The 19,749-nt window shown below is 38.6% G+C and overlaps 2 protein-coding genes and 1 long non-coding RNA gene across 3 annotated transcripts; all 3 read left to right on the top strand.

The window, feature by feature from the left end:
• Positions 1–1,023: 1,023 nt before the first annotated feature.
• Positions 1,024–3,175, top strand: LOC106925224 (uncharacterized). Its single transcript, XM_014999395.2, has 3 exons — positions 1,024–1,130; positions 1,433–1,613; positions 2,275–3,175. The coding sequence occupies exons 1-3, from the start codon at positions 1,124–1,126 to the stop codon at positions 2,636–2,638; spliced, it is 552 nt and encodes a 183-aa protein (XP_014854881.2). The 5' UTR covers positions 1,024–1,123; the 3' UTR covers positions 2,639–3,175.
• A 5,022-nt stretch (positions 3,176–8,197) lies between these two features.
• Positions 8,198–10,842, top strand: LOC148153992 (histone H2B 1/2). Its single transcript, XM_088016280.1, has one exon. It carries the CDS (start codon positions 8,224–8,226, stop codon positions 8,596–8,598), a length of 375 nt encoding a protein of 124 aa, XP_087872406.1. The 5' UTR covers positions 8,198–8,223; the 3' UTR covers positions 8,599–10,842.
• Positions 10,843–17,298: 6,456 nt separating this feature from the next.
• On the top strand, positions 17,299–19,490 carry LOC148153991 (uncharacterized). The gene is made up of 2 exons (XR_015766280.1): positions 17,299–17,406; positions 18,677–19,490. It is a non-coding gene; the product is annotated as an uncharacterized LOC148153991 (long non-coding RNA).
• Positions 19,491–19,749: the final 259 nt, after the last annotated feature.

The following is a 19,749-nucleotide window of genomic DNA, read 5'->3' as shown; positions in this document are numbered from 1 at the left end:
CTGTCTTAGTTTCATCAAACTGGGGATGACTGAGTTCTTCAAATTTTAATGGATGAATGAATGAATGTACTTTATTAATCTCAGAGGGAAATTCTCAAACAAAATGAATGTAAAATCAAAATTAATTGATGATTTTACTGAGTCCAAAATGCTCCACCAGTTTTTCCTGTGCTGCTCTCTCCTCCCTGACCTCTGACCTCTGTCTGTTGTCAACAATGTCGGTGAATAGGCCTCTAAAATATAGATGCTGAGGTCTGATAACCAAAAATACTTAGATGTCTCCTGAAGAGTAAAACTCTCCTTTACTTTTCTGCTTTCGTCAGCATTAGTAATCCATGCATTTACAACCCACCAGAAGCTTTATTAATTTTTTTCTTTTTAATAGGACTGAGCCAGATCAATGTGTCACCTGTTAACCGGTCTGGGTTTGTGGCGCGGTGGAGGAGGTGCCTCCCAGATCGACAACATTTTCTCAACCAGACGAATGTGTTGCATGACCAAACCTTAGCTTCACAGTTCTCCTCGTGCAGTGCAGGTTTCTGGCTTCCTGTTCATTTTCATAAGAAAAACAAAACACACTCTTAGTTTGAACACCCGATAAACCGACTCCAACCTCTGTCAGACGTTGCTCATTGCTTGTCACTTTGCTACGTTTGCAATTTTCTTCACTTTTGTAGCCAACCATTTCTCGCTCCTTCGGAAACAGATGCACAGCAGGAGGTGTCACTGCAGCCACACGACGGGCCCGACTTCACATTTCTACGTGTGACATTTAATAAAACCACAAATAAAGTCGACTCACCTCCTGAACATCTCTAAGGTCCGTCACTGCCAACTGCGCTTCCCTCGCTCAAAAGTGTGACAACCACAGTTTTCCAACCTCAATCGTCGCTGCTCGCCACAAGGGTGAGCTGTCAAAAAAAACAAAAAAAAAAACAACTGCTTGATCTGAGTCAGCAGTGTGAAAATTTGTTGATCTTGACCTCAGACTTACAAAGTGATGCATTCACTGCAGTTATTTGATTGGCTGTTTGCTGCGAGCTGGGATCCGAGGTGGTCCTGGTCAACTGACTATAACGTCAGTAACCTCCTTCACGACACAGAGAGCGGAGACGGGCCGGTCATGGAAGGTGAGTCAATACTTTCTCAGCTACAAACCGATAATATTAACAGCTCCATCATTTGATTTATTCTATTTATTTGCTACTTTTTGAGAAAAAAATAAATAAATAATCTCCTGTGTTCAAGTGACATAACATTAACTCCTAAAGCTAAAATCTTGGAACACATCTGAAATAGATTTTTTTTGTTTGTCTGTAACCGATTATATAGTGATGATTTATCAACGCTACAGCCAGGATGCGAGTATCTTAACATCCAAATTACAGACCTTTTGAGTTGTGTTCACTAACTCGGTCTCTTGCGTCTTCAGGCAAGAAAATGCGAGTCGTCCTGCTGATCGCTGTCGTGTGCAGCTGCGCTGCGGGAGACGAGGATTCCTTCAATAAACGCCCGTGTCAGCCGAACAACGACCAAAACGCCTACAGCAAGTTCGAAGCCAAACACATCCTTCCAAAAAAGTTCAAAACTAGCTCAACACCCGTGTGGGAGAAGTGAGTCACTGAATGTTGATTAAAGCAGGGATAAAAACATTGCAATTGTTACTTAAAAGACTGTTTATTTGGAAGGTCTCATCACTGCATCTCAATGTCTAGACTTTGAATAGGCCTGTCCAGCACTTCCAATCTCCTCTTTTTTTAAATCATGCAGAGTAAGTAAGTTGAAGAGAAATTCACCTTCAGTGTTTTCTGGTGTGGTTCCATCACCCAGGATTTTAAACGCTTCATCCTGGAATTACGTGTCAGTTTTATGTGTGTGACGGATATGCAGCTTCCAAAATGCTCTACTATTTTCTGATTGGTTCACAGAATATTTTCTAAAAGCTCTCGGGTGAAACATCAGGATACCATAACTGAGTATCAGATTTATGGTTTTTCCATATAGTTTGTTTGGACAGATTTTTTCCTGCGTAATAAATGGAATCATCTTTTGAAAACTTTTGTTTTCACTAAGGTGCTATTAAAATTAGTTTGATCTGAAATATTCAAGTGTAAGAAAAAAATGCATAATGGGGCAAAACATATCTTATACTGTTCATGCATAATGTTAGATTATCTGAAAGACGTGTGGCTTCATTTTAATAAAAGAAAAATCTAACCTTTTTAAATTACATGTTTAAATGTTTTGAATAACGCAGTTTGTTTATTTCTCTAGACACATAAAAAGCTTGAAGCGCTGCAAAGTTGAAACTCAGACCTTCATCGAGAGGTCAAAGGTCAATCTTGTTAAGAAAATCTGCAACGGCAACGGCTGGAACCGGCAGGGCAACTTGTGCACGAGCAACTCAAAACTGCCCGTGTACGTAGTGAAAGTGAACACATCCAGCTGCACAGTTCTCAACACCCCGAGGAAAACGGAGGAACTGGTGACGGTGGCTTGCGACAAAGTTGGCAACCAATGCCTTCCTGTTCATCTCCAGGCAAAACAACAAACTCAGAAGGGACGCAAAGTTACCTGCTCCCCTACTGCTGCTGATGATGATGATTATTATTGGTCTGATGAGCAATTTAACATCTGAGAGATTATTAAAAATGCTTCTACGCTGTTGTTATTAGAAAATTCAGAAACTTTAACCTGCTCCAGCGATCCTCACAAGAAATGAATATGTTCTGCACCAAAGGGTTTTATTTGCATCGTATTGTTAAGAGCGGACGTTCTGTACAATAATCTTTTTACATGCCAGTTTAACCTTTGTTGATTTTGGATACAGTGTGAATAGAAGCATCTGTTCCTAAGAATACATCCTGAATATAAAGACACATTCACGTTTTTTTCTCCCTGCCTCAAGCTACATCAGACTAAATGTCTCTTGTTTTAAGTTAGTTGAAATTATTAAAATTAATTTTATGTGCTTAATGACAGAAAAGTTAGTAAAAACATATTTTAGAGATTTTTTTAATTACTTTCTTAAAAATAAGAAGATAAGGAAATATCTGGTTTCAGCTGTACGTATAATCAAATTAATTTATTTTATGCTGATTTCCCTATTGGTTGTGCTAAACAAATTGCTGTTGCTTTGAATATTGTCCAATAAAGCTCACATCTATGAATGAAATCTGATTTTGTCCTGTTGTCCAATCACAGCTCATGATTTAAAACAGCTCTGTAGTTCTGAGAAGTCTTAGTTACTAAAGTAGCTACTTTGCTATTAACCTTTTTTTTCCTAGTTTTGCAATGAATGTTATAACAGAGAAGTTAGCTGATATACTGACAACTAGTTCACTCAATCAAAAGCTCTTTCAGCGCTTCATTGCCACCTGCTGGTTGTTTGTCAGTATAGCAGCAACTTCATCTCAGTTAGTTGTCGTTTTCCTTTGAGCCCAATAGGTAAACCAGCAACATTTCAGATTCTTTGTGTTTACAAGGAGCTCTGCTGACTGTTAGTTCTGCACACAAAGAGAATCCATCTAACAAAGACTGAAAAACAGAGATTTATCTACAGTAAAACTGCCCCAGACTCGACTCATTGTTAGTTAAAGAGGAATCCACACTGATAATGTCTCTCTTTGCTAAATTTAGCAATATTTGCTAAACAATCCAACAAAACCAGAAAATTATTAGTAAGTAGCAGTGCAGAGAAAAACTTAAGAGAAGCATTTACAGGTCACACCTAAAAGGTGCAGGAAACAAAACCCCCAAAAGAAGGAAGTGATGTTATTCTGTAACGGTTGCTAAGCAATCACCAGCATAGAGCGCAGGACTGAGAGCCGAAGTTTCACAGAGACAAAGTTTGATTATAAGGAAAAGGATGCAAACAGGCAGAGGTAGATCTGAGGGTGAAAATGCTAAATAAATAAATACTTTATTTATTTTACACATGTAGATTTTAGATAGAAAATGGTAGGAAAAATATGGGATAATTTAAATATGACATTTGGTTTCACCTAAGTATTCATAGTAAACGTGGCTCTGACTGATTTGCACTAGTAAGTCAAAAATGTTGGTGGAAGTTTGTCCGACCAGCACGTTGCAGTCATGAAAACGTGTTTGGAAAAACAGGTTTGACCTGCTCTTGTGGCAAAGGTGCTGATCAACACCTTCCTGTTCCTGTTAGCACGACTTTTCCAGGCAACTCTTTCAGCCCGTTAGCTGGTCTGGTGGAGCATTTTCTCAGCTGCACTGTGTAACATGACCAAACCTTCCCACTCGTCCAGAACAGATGCACAGTAAAACACTGAACTGTACTGGTACGAAATATGTGAAGGAGACCTGACTGCAATGAAATGTAAAACTCCACGAATTAAAAATGAATAGATAAAATCAACTCATATTCTGACAAGTTGTAACGACAGGCCCAAACCCGCTAAATGGTTTTCACACGCTAGAAAAGTTTGTTAGCCACAATGTTCCACCCTCAGTCACATTGCTGCTCGTCACCGAGGCGAAACGTCAGAAAACAAGTTCTTGACTTGAGTCGGCAATGCGAAAGATTTGCCTTTCCTCTGTTTCTGTGCTGATTCCAGAAATACATAGGATATTTTCTGTTACCTATATACATTAAAGTGCTTTAAGGAAAATAATTGTGCATCAAATTGTGCATTTCAAAATAATCTGGGGCTCTGACGTTGTGCAGCTGGTTAACATTAGGCATTTCTTTTCTGCTTCCCATCTACTAATCAACCCAACTTCACTTTGTTCAGCTCGTTTCCACTCTAAACAAAGATTACATTATTTTTTATCTTAACTTTTCTAATTAAATAATTACATGTATAAGTGATTGTCCTTTTAATCATATACTTAGTGTTTGCTTTTTTTTTTTTTTTTGTCTTTGATGAGGAATACAAAAGCCAAAGATCAGTACATTGTTTGAAATTCAGCTCATGTAATAACATGTGAGTAGCAGGGAAACTCGATGATTGACTGTGAAAACAGATGGGAGTGGATTTACCACTAAAATCCACTCCCATTAAACAGATGGGAGTGGATTTTACCCACAGCAACACATCTGCTGCAGATTTCACATTTGGATATTCAGAAGGCAGGAAGCTCGAACAGAACCGCCCGACCATGAGAAGCACAACACAGCACTACCCTGTTTGAAACAGAGTTAATTTCATGGAAAAGGTTTGTTTCCAACCTCAGGAGGGCAACAGTGCATCCATGTCAAACCAGTAGTCAGTTATCACATCCAGTGAAAGGACAAAGAACCCTAATCTCTGTCTAGTTTTGCATTAAGAGACACACTGTGCTTCAGCCTTTTTACATTTTGTCATGTTTTGACCACAAACCTATCAGAACCGTACACAGTTAGACACAAAATGTAGCAGAACTGTAAAGTGGAAGAAAAATGGTGTTCAAACCAGTAACAAAAATGCACTATGGGGCAGATTGTTGTTCGTAGTATTTCTACTCAATTTTCTGTAAAACCGCCGCTCTTGCTTATGTTGTTGCCAACTTTAAATGTGTAGATATCAAACTTGTGCCCATTCGTCTATGCATTTAGCTTCTGCCATGCTACCATTGACACAAACCAGCATCCCCACAACATAATGGTACCACCACCATGCTTCACAGTGGGGGTTGTATTAATTGACTGCCACACCTATGTTTATATGCAGGGCAAAAGTTCAGTTTTGGTCTCTTCCACCAGAAAACATTCCTCCACATGTTTGTTGTGTCCCCTTCTTTCGGCAAACTTTAGAGACTTCTCACGGATTTCCACTCCCCACTCCTCCATAAAAGCCAGATTTACCACTAATAGTTGTTCTGTCTACAGATGCTTTCTGAGCTATGGGTCTCTGATCTTCTCCAGATCAGACATCGTAAATGTGTTCGGCTGCTTCTGCTTAACGTTCTCCTTATCTGACCAGTCATCTTTTGGAAGGTTTGTAGGTTAGCCGTACTCGTTCACTTTTAAAGAAAGAGTCAAACACTGGTTCACTAGTTGTCTACTTCCAGCATCCAGACAGATATCTGTCAAACCTGGATTTATTAACTAATTGCATAACCACCTCAGTTTGTGTATAACTTGACAAAATGGGGGGGGAAAAAAGTCACTGGTATGTGAATATTTTTGTGAAGGACTACATCTAAAAAACATTCACATTTTGTCTAAATTCACTTTGTAGCTTGAATATATTTGAAACAAAACATCTCCATTTGTCAGAGTAACTCCCTAGTGGGCACTTTGATATTTTTTACACCCGATACCATCCATTCAGTCACTGATGACTCATCTTCATCAGTGAAGATGAAGTCCACACCTTTGGTAGACAATAGACTGGTCTAACAAGTGGTCATTAAAATCAAAACGACTTTCTGGACCCAAATAATCAGGCTAACTGCTCTTCTTTTCATGTGTATGTTGTCAAAGCCTCTCTGCCAGCTATCACCCAAAGTTAAGCCTCTAGCTTTGAATTAGAAAAGCCCAACAATCACCATTCTTCCCTTGATGGCCGGCTATTATTTGTCTGTTGTGTTTCCTTGCTGTGGGTGACTTTCAGCAAGGAATATGGCTCAGAGGTGTCAATAAGCCAGTCCCATGACTGCTCTCAGTCCACTCCCATCCATTTGACTCTTTACCCTTCAATAATAACCATTTCGAGGCTTTTCTTAAAATACATCCTGCTTAGACTTTGCCTCAACTCTGAGTTTATTCCAAATCTTTCTCTCTCTTTGTAAAACACTGAAAAGTAGAAAAAAAAATGAAAAAAGATGTTTGAAAATGCACCACTTTCGAGTTGAAAATGGTTTGACAGTAGCACTTTCAGCTTATCAAAGCTGTTGTTCGGTGCTTTTAGTTTGTCAGAAATGAATAAATGCTAAATTATTTGCAGATTTCTGAGGAAGTTTTAAAATTTAAGAAGTTTTGCATTCTCAACTCATCCAACATTGTTGGCATATCCATCATTGCCAGATGCTTTCTACATTTAGCGTGAGAGAGGGTGAGAACAGTCACAGTGAGCGCCTTCTGCTTGGTTACTTCTTGCTTGTTGCTCCTTGTTCACAGTTGGTAACTTTTGTAAAGCTTTGAAGTCCGTGTGACGTCAAATGAGTCATTAGTACACTGATTTACTTAACTGTGCTAAGAAATGTACAATGCTTAGATATTGTCTAATAAAGCTCATGGTCATGTGTTAATACATGTATCTTCCAATCAGAGCTCGTTTTTAAATATTTTGAAGCTAATTATTTTGTTTTTGGATATGTATGCACATGTTTTTTTTCCTGATTGCTTGTTTTCTTCTTTTAAAAACCTGTTTGAAATAAATCAAATCACATCAAAAATGTTGAATATGTCTGACTGGATTAAATTGGCTTTTTTTTTTTCTGAAGTTGCTTGAGACAATATGTGTTGTGAATATACCGAATTAAAAAAAACTGATGTGAATTCACTGCATAATAACCATCTGGTTCTGTTTATCAGTGCCGGGCGAGGAAATCAGAGGAGTTAATAAACGTCGCAGAAAATATAATATACTTTTGAGGATTTCCTAATTTAGCCAAAGCTTTTTCTATGATGTTTGTTTAAAACTCCTAGAAAAAGAGAAAGTCAGAAAATGGATCTGGTGATATATTAAAATAAAGTACGAATATAACTCTGCCAGGGGACTAACAGATGAAACAATGGTGCCTTGAAATAAAATCACTGCAAACATTACAGCACATTTGACTTGACTTCAGTCTTTGGGTTGTTTTAACCACATTTTACAACCTGCTTGTTGGAAAAAAAACAATTAAATAGAAAAATTCATCTAAATATACAGTTAATTCTTCTTCACTTTTTACTTTTCAATTCTTTAACAGATAATTAACTGCACTGTTTGATAACTAGGATTGGATTGATTTGAATGGATTAAATTATCTATTCACAACAACGTCAATTATTGTGATTTGATGTTATATAAATAAACATTTACAGACTTTAAGCTGAGAACAATGAGGAACCGTCAGGATTTCCCGCTTCTTTCATTCTCGCCGCGCGCAAAGTTTAAAAATCCCACGTGATTTCTTTTTGAACTCAGCACTTCCTACTTTACCCTCTGAGCCAAACAGCCAATCACAGCTGGGGGATGACACAGCTCTATTTGCATGCTGGGTGTATAATACCGACCTGACCGCGAACAGCGAGTCATTCGTTGCTGTTAGATCCAGTGAGGAAACATGCCGGAACCCGCCAAGTCTGCGCCCAAGAAGGGCTCCAAGAAAGCGGTCACCAAGACCGCCGGCAAAGGAGGCAAGAAGAGGAGAAGGACCAGGAAGGAGAGCTACGCCATCTACGTCTACAAGGTGCTCAAGCAGGTCCACCCCGACACCGGGATCTCCTCTAAGGCCATGAGCATCATGAACTCCTTCGTCAACGACATCTTTGAGCGCATCGCCTCCGAGGCCTCCCGTCTGGCTCACTACAACAAGCGCTCCACCATCACCTCCAGGGAGATCCAGACCGCTGTGCGCCTCCTGCTGCCCGGTGAGCTGGCCAAGCACGCCGTGTCCGAGGGAACCAAGGCGGTTACCAAGTACACCAGCTCCAAGTAAACAGCTCTGCTGTCAACACACAAACCCAACGGCTCTTTTAAGAGCCACTCACTACATCTGAAGAGCGATTTTTCCTTAAAACTTGCAGCTACAGAGACATGAGGTGCTTTTGTTTTCAGCTAAATGTTGACTACCCAGAAAATGCTGTAAAATTAAAACTGAGTTATAGTTGTGCTTTTGAAAATCTGAATGAGTCCAACTAGGGGTGTTCTTGGCTCTGGTTGTATGTGAAACTTCAGGTGATTGCAACTATGCAAATGGCTACATCAGGATGCCACATAAACAGAACCTTATGGATTGAAATGTCCTGATAGTGCCTTAAATGACTTAAAAGGTTTATGGTTGATGTACAATCGTATCATAATTCCAGACACAAAAGGTCTATAGTAAGAATGGAACACAGTAGTGGGTTTGTCTCATAATCATTTCACATGAAAAAGTGACTTTTCATAGCTTGATGAAACTTTAACATTTTATGTAGCCTTATTATTTCTTGTGATGGCAGACCTCAGGAAAAACATGACTAAATAGTAAACTAATTTTTAAAATGGGCAGAACAAAATATTCTCACAAAATCTATAAAACGCTCTACAGCTCAAAGTATTCAACATATTGAGAAAAACAAGGCTTGCAAAGCACCTTAAGATGCAACTCTGTGCTTACAGGCAGATAGATTTTTGCTACATGCGGTCATGGTGGTTTGAGAGAAACAGAATCAGGTCTGCATTGGCCAGAAAAGTTCCTAGTTTGCTCTGGAAACTTAAACAATTAAAATAACTTTTTGGCTCCTTTTTGATGCATTTGCAAGTTTTTTTCTGTATATAGCTTTCTTTCTAAATGCATGAATAAAATTTAGTGTAAAAAGACTGGAATATAAAGGTTAAAATCCAAATCCGTTAAATTAAAAGCAGGCCTTCTCTAGCTAACCCTATCAGAGGAGCTGTTTCTACATCAGAGCTATGACCACATACACATCCTGTCAGGGCGGAGGAGGGGTGGCGCTAACTGAACCGCTGGGGCAGAGGTCGACGTGATCGGCCGGAGCGGGAACTCGGCTGCAGCAACCTTTTTTTTTTGTTTGTTTTCTATATTAGTCAGCTGCAGAGAGTAAATTCTTCTCTGTCCTTTTCTGAGGCAGCAAATCTGAAGGAAGCGTCTGAAATTTCAAAGTTTGATGCTGACTTGAGGCTCTAACAGTGCGCCTCGTGCCCCCCTTTCCAACCACAGCCTGACCCATGTCGTAAAACCTGGCTGGAACTAGTCGAGATCTTTCCAGAACACACAAAAAACAGGTCACAAAAGCCTGGAGCTACTAGTAATCTTGTATTATGACTTAATGTTGATTGAAAAACATGTAATCTTTGTTTTTAAATGCAAAATGAATTTATTATGTTTTAAAGATGAGTAAAATACATATAATAATTTCTTTCACTACTGTATGAGGTTGAAGAGTAAAGAGTAAAAAGTGTTTGATACTGTGTCACAAATATAGGCTGCAGGGATGAAAGAATTTTTAGCACGGAGGAAAGAGGAAGTGAGATTTTGAGACTATATCTGTACCAGGTGTTTTGAGTTGTTGATCTTTAAAAAGGAAGGTTAAAAGTTGAGTGGAAGAAAGGTTAAGGCTAACTGAAGGCACTTGACGTCAAGGAAAGTACGCACCGGACGTGCAGAATATGCAGTATAAAAATATATGCAAATGCAGAATCGAGGTTCTTTGTTCCACGGCGTTCGAGTCGAGCAAACGAAGATGCAGAATCAACGGAGGGCTGCGTGATGATACCCCGGGACGACTGCTCGCTGCACAAGGAAGGAACAAGATCCGTTTACCCACAACCCGGGATTCTGATTCGACCGCGGCCCCAAACTCAACCCAAAGGATTACAACGATGCTGCAGTGGACATGGGGAATAGACAAAGATCTTTTGTGGATTAAGAACTGAGTTCATTGAGGATTCTCACCAGTTCAACTTTTGATCTATTCTAAAAGGATTCTGCCAAGACAAAGACAGGACTCCATCCATGGACGTTAAAGTTTTCTGCTGCCAAGGAACGTCTCTGCATCTGGGTTCGAGTAAAATTGCCTCCCCCAAAGCCTCTGTTTAGAGTAAGACACAGTGTAGGGTTTAGAATTAGGTGAAATGTCTAAATTTTCTTAAATCTATTGATTACTTAATCCTTCGTTAATTGCTGTATGTCTTTTCTCCCCTGCTAAAGCTTGCTAATAAAAATGCTAAAGTCTAATTGACGTTGTGGACAGTTAAATTAATTGAGTCAACTAGATTTAATTCTTCTGATTAATGTGAAATCAATGTTAATGATCCTAATAAATCAGGGTGGCTTCGTATGTTCTTTAGTTCAGATAAATAATGACCCTGGGATTTATTCCTAGTCGCTAAAATTATCTAAGCCGGTAACAAGTGCCCGTTAATACAGAGAAAGAGCTGCCGTGAACAGACGTGGTTTATGAGCTCGGACATTGGCGGGGCTACTCCGATGTCTCAATCATGGACTGAAGCGGGTCATAACATCTGGATGAAGGTAGTTAGAGCTTAGACGAATCTTTCTCGCTCCCAGCTTAAACAAAAGTTCTCTATATTCTTATTTGCGGTAATACCCAGGAATTGGAGGCTTTTCGGACCCGTGAGACGGAGAGCTGGTCAGTAGTCAGTCCGCTGGAGATTGGGAGGAGTTAAGGGCGTGGCTGAGTACTGTGGATTAACACCCAGAACAAGGTTTCAGTGTGACGGGAGACATTCTGTAGAGGAGAGTTCAACCTCCTTTCTTTTTTTTATATATATATATATATATATATATATATATATATATATATGTGTGTAGATACGTATCTACATCTATATGTCTATATATCTATATCTACCTACTTTCTCTATGTATGTATATATACATAGAGAGGTAGATGTATAGATAGATTGATAAATATATATATATATATATATATATATTTATAGAGATAGACAGATATAGATAGATAGAGAATCAGTGACTATATATCTATATATAGATATATATAGATAAGCACCTTGAAATACCTTGCTGCTTAAATGTGCTATACGAATAAAATTTGATTGATTGATTGATTGATATAAATATATAGATATAGATATCTGAATATATATCTATATATTTATATATATAGATAGATATCTATATACATGTCTACATTTCTACATCTATATATCTATATATCTACTTCTCTCTATATATGTATAGAGAGGTAGATGTATAAATAGATTGATATTGATATGTAGATATATATATAGATTTATATGTATTTATAGAGAGAGACAGATTGATAGATTTAGATATAGATATCTATATCTATAGAGATATGTTTATAGATATATAGAACAATTTAGATATGGATATAAATATCTTGGCAAGAAAGATAGTTTTCCACATTTTTTCCAATTTTTATTGGTTAGACTTCTAAAATGCTCTTTTTGTTCCACGTTGTTTACATTCTTTCCCTAAATCTGTCTTTAATCAATAAATGTGGTTGTCTTATTTTCTGTTTAGAATTAGAAATACAAATCTTACAGTGGATGAACATGTTATTGAATGTGGGGGAAGCTGGAGCACCCGGAGTGAACCCACACCTACACGGGGAGACATTCCCACCGTGCAGTCCTGTCTTTTTAATATTAAAATGTCCAATTTCCAACAACAGCAGCTCTTTTTTCAATTTCTGTAGTTTCTACAGAATTGGAAACTACAGGAACTGGAAAAAGAGTTGCTGACCTGTTACATCTTCAGGTTTTTCAATGGATTTTCCATCCATTGAAAAATCTTACAGTGGATGAATTTGAGTTCTGATGCTGTTGAACGTGGGGGAAGCCGGAGCACCTGGAGTGAACCCACACCTACACGGGGAGACATTCCCACCGTGCAGTCCTGTCTTTTTAATATTAAAATGTCCAATTTACAACAACATCAGCTCTTTTTTCAATTCCCGCCAATTACCCAAAACACACGTGGCCCCACCCCCCTTTTAAATCTAATGTACTGAGACGTAAGTTGATCTGTGCTGTTTTGACTTAACGTCTGTCTTTGAATTGGCGCAGACATGTTGGAGTCAAAGCCTTTTTGATTCTCCTCCACAGCGAGATATTCTTCCTGGGGCGCTCTTCTTGTTCAGACACATTCTTCTGTTCAGCTGACTCTTCAGCTCCTTGAAGTTCTGATTCCTCAGGTGTTGTTTGGATTATGTCTTCCTTTAATGTGACCTTCATCTGTGGAGGAGATGTTCTTTGTTCCTCCGTTAGGCCATTCTCCCCTTCTGTGGACACTGAATGAACTTTACTTGTTACATCTTCTGAAGTTTTGCAAAGGTTTGTGTCTATTTTTTCACAAACTGTCTGAGGGATCTCAAAATCAGTTTTTGGTGTCTCAATGTTTGTCTCATCCTGCTGGTCCCCATTTTGTTGTATTCCCATTTCGTCTTCAGTCGGTTTGTCAATCACTGTTTTGTTTTCACAAATCTCAATTATGATGGTGGCTCTCTGATCCTCGACTATTTCCGGTATTGAAACTTCTTCTTCCATGTTTTCTCCAAAAACTTGATCATTATTGGTTGCTTCCCGTTCAGAGGCAGCTTTCAATGCTGCCTTTCTCTTCTTCTTATTCTTATATTTTTTTGATTGTTTCTTCATTTCATTAACTCCATTTTGTTGTCGTTCAGAGATCATGTCCTCTTCCGAGATTTGCTGGGGACTGTAGATTGTTGTTTCAATCATCTGAGTGTTTTTGACTGTGGCTGTCTGATCCTCACCTGTTTCTGGTACAGAAGCTTCTTTTTCACAGTTTTGTCCAGAAACGTTGTCTTTGTTGGGGTTTTCCAAATCAGATGCAGCTTTCATTGCAGCCTTTCTCTTGGTCCTCCATTTAGCTTTCCTTGATGGCTTTTTGTTATCTTGCTCGTCCCCATTTGGTTGGTTTTCAGAGATGTTTTTTTCCTCAGTGATCTGCTGTTCTTTAACGATCACCGTTTCTTTTGCATGAATCTCATTTTCGATGGTGCCTGTCTGATCCCCAACCGTTTCTGGTGCTGAAATGTGTTGTTCTTCACCGTTTGATTCAGAAAGCTTTTCTTTACAGATGGTTTCCAATTCAATCATTCCATGTACTGGAAACCGATAGCCGGTTTCCAGCACATCCATTTCTGTTTGAGTTGAAGTCGTCCGACTGATTGGTTTCACTTGACATTTGCTTTCTAGCACATCCATTTCTGTTTGAGTTGATGTCGTCCGACTGACTGGTTTCACTTGACATTTGCTTTCCAGCACATCCATTTCTGTTTGAGTCGAAGTCGTCCGACTGACTGGTTTTAATTGACATTTCGTCTTCTGTACATCGATTTCTGTTTGCGTTGAAATTGTTCGACAGTGTGGTTTTAACTGGTAGCTGGTTTCCCGTATATCCCTCGCTATTTGTACTGAACCAGATCGAGTATGGACGGTTTTCTGCCATGAGCAGTCTTGGGAATCTTCCTGAATTTGAACAGAAACCACTGAAGTCTTGCTTTGGCTTCTCTCTGAGAGTCCTTTTCTCGTCAGCTCTTTCTGCTGTCTGAGTTTAGCACTCAGTTTACGGTTTATATCGAACAGCTCATCAAGTTGTCTCATTAAATATTTCTGTACTTTTATATATTCCAATTCAGAGGCTTTAAATTTGGCTTCACACGTACATTTTCCATGACTTGTCTTTTCAGAGGAATGGGGCAAATTTTGAATTTCTCTTAAACACTCTCCTTTAACATTTTCTGATGTTTGATTTTGTTCTTGTGCTGGCTTTGACACTTTTTGAGTTTCAGTATTCTCAGCAATAAAACTTATATCCATGTGAGGTTCAGATTTGGGGAGCACTTTCCAAAATGACTTTTTTCTGCTGGGCAAAGCTGCCTGAGAACTATTTTCAGTGAAAAATGTAAGATCTATAGAAGCGTCTGACTCTGGGAAAGATTTCCAAAGCAATGGCTTCTTGATGCGCTTGGTTTTTGAAATCTGTTTCTCCACTTTTTGGTCCTCTCTCTGTTGTGGTTTGGACATGGATTTATTTTCAGTGACCAGCTGTTTTGTGGAAATTATAGGTTCCTCTTTGCAAATCTCCTTTAAGGAATCTTCCAGATTACCTTCTTCAGGCGGAGAAATGTCTTGCTTATTAACATTTTCACCACAAGACTTGAAGGACTTCTGTGCTATATTGATAGTTTCCTGCAGTCCAGAGATCGATACTTTTTCGGTAACTGGTGAATTGCCTTCCTTTCCAGTACCTCCTTCAGCTGAAGTCCTTAGATCAGCAGGGGCATGTTTCTCCATCCAGACTTGAAACGGTATCTTTTTCTTTTTGTTGCGCCTTGTCTTTGGTGGCTGTTCCTCAGACATAGAGAGCTGTTCCTTCTCTGCTGTATTGTTTGTCTCCTGCGCTCCAGTGGTGGTCAGTGAGGAGTCCTGCTGTTCGATATTTTCATCAGGTGTCTTTAGGTCCTTAGGAGCTTGCAACTCCAACCAGACTGCAAATGGGATCTTCTTCTTGTGCTTGGGTCGCTGGGGAATCTGTAATTCCCTTTCGATGTCCTCCAATGTAACCTCTTCTACTCCAGGCTGATCAGACTGCATTGTGGCTTATGCTTGTTTCCGGTTCTACAATAAATCACTTGTCTAGAAACTCGGTAAAGATTTCACGTTAAGTTTCAAAAGAAATGTGCACCAAACAAGTTGAAAATCTGACTTTAAACTGCTAAGCAAATTCTCAATAGAAACTATCAACAACAGCTGCTAACAGGTTGTGATGAAAGTAGATCACTGTGCGGAGCTTTTATAATCGCTGGTGATGTCAGAATTCTGCCTTTGAAGTTATATTGTGATGTCACAGTTTCATTTGAAATTCAGAGCGGGCATGTCTTATGGATGTTTTACTAACACAACGGATGCGCGCGCAACCTGACTGTAGAAAGGGCCAGCGAGCTTTTAAACTGTCACTGGTTTCCATAGTTACAAACCATTACCTTGTTGTTTTGACGTTGGCTAGCATGTTGTCAGCGTAGCTAGGCTGGGCTACTATGACTGTTTAAAACTGAGTGACAAAATAAGACCACTACCAAATTGACATTAATGAACGGGATACTATAAATGGCTAAGAGTTGTATGGTGGTTAGAATTTTATGCTCTTATTTTGAAGAATGGTATATTGTTATACGTGTGCATTGTGACATGCTGCACTTCCTTGGGTCTAGTTGTTTTTTTTTCTGAGAGAAAAAAAAAACGTTTTAATTTGAAGAACGTTTATGTATAACGCAGAGAGAAGTGTACTAAAATAACTTTTGGGTTTTTGTTTCTTTTTCAAAGCTGAGTTCACTGTTGTCGAAAAGAAAACTATCAACAGTTTATAAGAAAATGCGTAATTTTATTTCACTATGTTTTTTTGTACCTTTTCTGTCTTTACCCTGGCTTTTTTGTTTTTTATCTTCAGTTCTCTTGCTGTAGTTTAGGTGCAGGTTTCATCTATCAAGGAAATTGTTTTGTTAACTTTTCAACAAAAATCTTTTGTTTTATTATTATTGAAAATGGACTAATATAACCGTGTATCACTTTAAGAGCTCAGGAAGTCGTCTGAGTAATGTTTGCTGTGATTGGTTCAATCTAATTTCAAGCTGCCAATAGCCGTCGTTGCTGTAAGAGCACATGTTCAGTGTTAGATGAACAGAAAGTTGACGAAGTAATCGTTGGAGACCGTTCAGAGCTCTTTGTTCAAGAGACTGGGAGCGTGCAAATGAATCAATGTAAGTTTTGTTAGTATTTAAACAGGATTTGTATATATGTGCAACTTAAATGCATATATATGACAATTTAAAGACTTAAGAGTATGATATGTGGTTTATTTGTGGTCTCTTGCTGCCATTTGCTGGACAAACCAGAGGATTTTGTGAGGAAAGATCTATGGTCAACAACCTATTAACTGCCCCTCGAAACTTCTCACCCATACAACGGTTCTTCTATATATTTGTTGAACCACAGCGACGCCCAGTGGCCACACCATAACACACCGAATATTTTATGGCTCTTACAATACAAATCAACGTAAATTTTTTTATAAATTGAACAGAGGGAAAAGACTGACAAAACAGGTACATTATGCAGGACATTTCTGTTGAGTTTGTCCCTGTGTCCAGCAGCAGACTTAAATTATTTGCACAAGACATTGCTGTGATTTATTCAAAATGAAGTTATACTGTAAAGATGACATGGGAACAGAACATGCATTCTTAAAAATCCTCAATTAAAAAATATATTTCTGAAGGGTTCTGTGGTTATATTAGGTTATGTATTAACTTGAACTTTTTTGTGAATTGCTTGTGGTAATCTCTTAAATCTTGATTTGTTTGTATAAGCACATTTCAGCAACAAAGCAGTTCAAAGTGCTTTACCTGATGAAACACAAACATAAAACCTCATAAAAACAACAGTTACCATCTTAGAAACTAGTAACAGACATTACATTTTGTCGAGTGCCATCATCAAAATCATTAACACCAAAGATAAGAAAAACGATCTCCATTAAGTTGAAGATAATATTCTGTCGGATCATGTTTTTAATGTAATGCAATAACCATGAGAGCTAAAAATAAACCATTAAAGTACAGGAGGAGCAAAAGTTGAAGGGCAAGTTTAAGAGTCACATTCCTGAAATGACTGAGTGACGACAAAACAATCACTCTGTCATTTTAGTCGTCAAGAAGAATACGTTTCAAGTTAATCTCTTCTTTGTTAAAAACTCACTTTAAAACTGGTAAGTACAACTAACATTATTCACTGTTTTGGAACAACCAGCATCAACACAAAGCTTTGTTGTCTTACTTTTAGACTAAAACTAGAGATCTTCCAATCAGGATTGTACTTTAAATTCATCTGACTAATTTGACTAAGTGTCAGTAGGCTTCTTCTACATGCATTAAATCAGTTAAGAAAGCAACTGTGATATTCTGTCAATGTCTCACCTGAAACATGTAAAGCTTTATCATTACACCATACATACAGTCTTTAATAAACTCTGCTCTAGTTTTTGTTTTGATGCTCAGCAGTTATGCTAACTTTAGCATATTGGCTATTGCATTTTTTTCTCCAGCAGCAGAAACTGCTCTAACAATGTAAGATTTAACTGATGAATGTTTTAGCTGCTATCAACAAACTTATGGCTCACAAACTATGATACAGATTAATCTAAGCTAATAGTTCAAAACATGTTTTGCATCTCTTTGACAGTAAGTCTGAAATTCCTAGGCCAACACCTGCTAACGGGAGTTTAGTTTCATCAGGGTCTCCTGACACCTATTGTTTCAAAATACTGTGATCATGAAGTTACTTCCATTAATATTTCCCTTACCTGTAGTAGACAGATGTCACATCATCTGTCTACTGTCTACATAGGAAGTTAAATGATTAATCTGAGTATTTAATGGCTAAGTCTTAAAATATGCGTTTCTTTTAGCTGTCTTTCAGACAACTCAAGCTAAAAACATTTACATGAGTGGGATTCATCTCTCTTAGTAGAAATAAAAAAATCTACAATTTCACAATGGATGCTGTTGCATTTAGTGCTGCTTTGTTTAGCTGGACAGTGTCTGTGTTTCTACGTAAAGTCATGTGGATTGAGCCTGTTTGTATCAACCCTCCATGTCTACTGTGACTCATCAGTACCCTTCAGCTCCATGTAGAGTGAGAAAATATTTGGATTTTATGTTAGTTGTGAATGTTCAAAGTCTTAAAGGTGTTTGACAATTAGTCACGCAAACTCCATATTAGCTGACAGGTGTAATTTTAGTGTACATCTGGTTAGCTTGTTTAGCATTCAACACCTTGACGGATGGATGTATCTGATTGTCGAACAAACTGAAGGCGGTATGACTTCTTTCTACCACATTTAATAAAATAATCACCCTCCACAGAACCTTAAATCAATAAAACCAAATCAACTGTTTAAGTGTAATAAAACTGAATTTCAGGCTGTATACAGTAGATCATTGCTAATCTTTATTTATTATTTTTTTTACACACTGCAGACATGTTCGCTGGCCAAACCTCTCAACTTATGGATCAGTTTCAGTGCTCCATCTGTCTGGATGTGTTCATCCATCCAGTCAGCACACCGTGTGGACACAACTTTTGCAAACAATGTATTGACAGACATTGGGACAGTAGCATTCTATTCAACTGCCCGGTGTGCAAGGAGCATTTTCCCACCAGACCTCGACTGAGCATCAACACCTTTATCCAGAATCTGATTGCTCAGATCAGCAGATCTGAGCAACAAGCTATACAGCCAGGAGACGTTCCCTGCGATGTCTGCACTGAAACTGTAAGAGCGGAAATACTATCTAAGGAGTTGTTTGGCGGAAAAATGACACTGGCGCCTCGGCGAAGACTTTGGCTTCGCACCAGGTCAACCTGACCAAATTCTTTCCTTCCATTTGCGTGCAAAGCGCAAATGGAGCCAGAATTTACTGGAAAGGATGTCTGTTTGTGCAAGATAAAATCAACAATTTGAGATAAATTGTTCTATTCAGCAATTCTGAAATGGAGCAGATGTTGAGTTCGTGAGGTCCAAAATATTTTAAAGGTCGTCCAATACACACTCAGTATAAAGCGTGCCAGAATCTTTCTGCAAAACAACAGTTGCACGCCATTGGTTGAAACTTTCCAACACACACTGATGAAGATGGAAAAGTATAAAACAGGTCGAGATTAAGACTTCGAGGAGATTTTTTGTGACAAGACGATGATGATGAAGATTTTGTATTGAACTGAAGAAACTGTAAAGAGGAAGCCGTGGAAGTGTAATAAATCTCCAGCTCGTCTATGGCCTAGCAGCAAGAACTACGTCTCTGTGCGTTATTTCTTTTACTTAGATATTTAAGAGTATAGCCACCTTTCTAATCCTCAATAAAACCAAGCTAAAGGCGGCAAAGTCCTGCCTTGTGTGCTTGGCTTCTTACTGTGAGACTCTTCTGGAGCCCCATTTGACGGCATCGCGTCTGAAAAGGCATCAGCTCATGGAACCTGTGGAGGACTTGGAAGAAAGGATATGCGCACAGCACAGTAAACTGCTGGAGCTCTTCTGTCTGATGGACAACAC

The sequence above is a fragment of the Poecilia mexicana genome, unplaced genomic scaffold (genome assembly GCF_051168715.1).
Source record: "Poecilia mexicana isolate PSO_F unplaced genomic scaffold, ASM5116871v1 scaffold_18, whole genome shotgun sequence".
Classification (NCBI taxonomy): Eukaryota; Metazoa; Chordata; class Actinopteri; order Cyprinodontiformes; family Poeciliidae; genus Poecilia; species Poecilia mexicana.
Note: the sequence above shows the minus strand (reverse complement) of the source record. Positions and strands in the feature narration are given on the sequence as shown.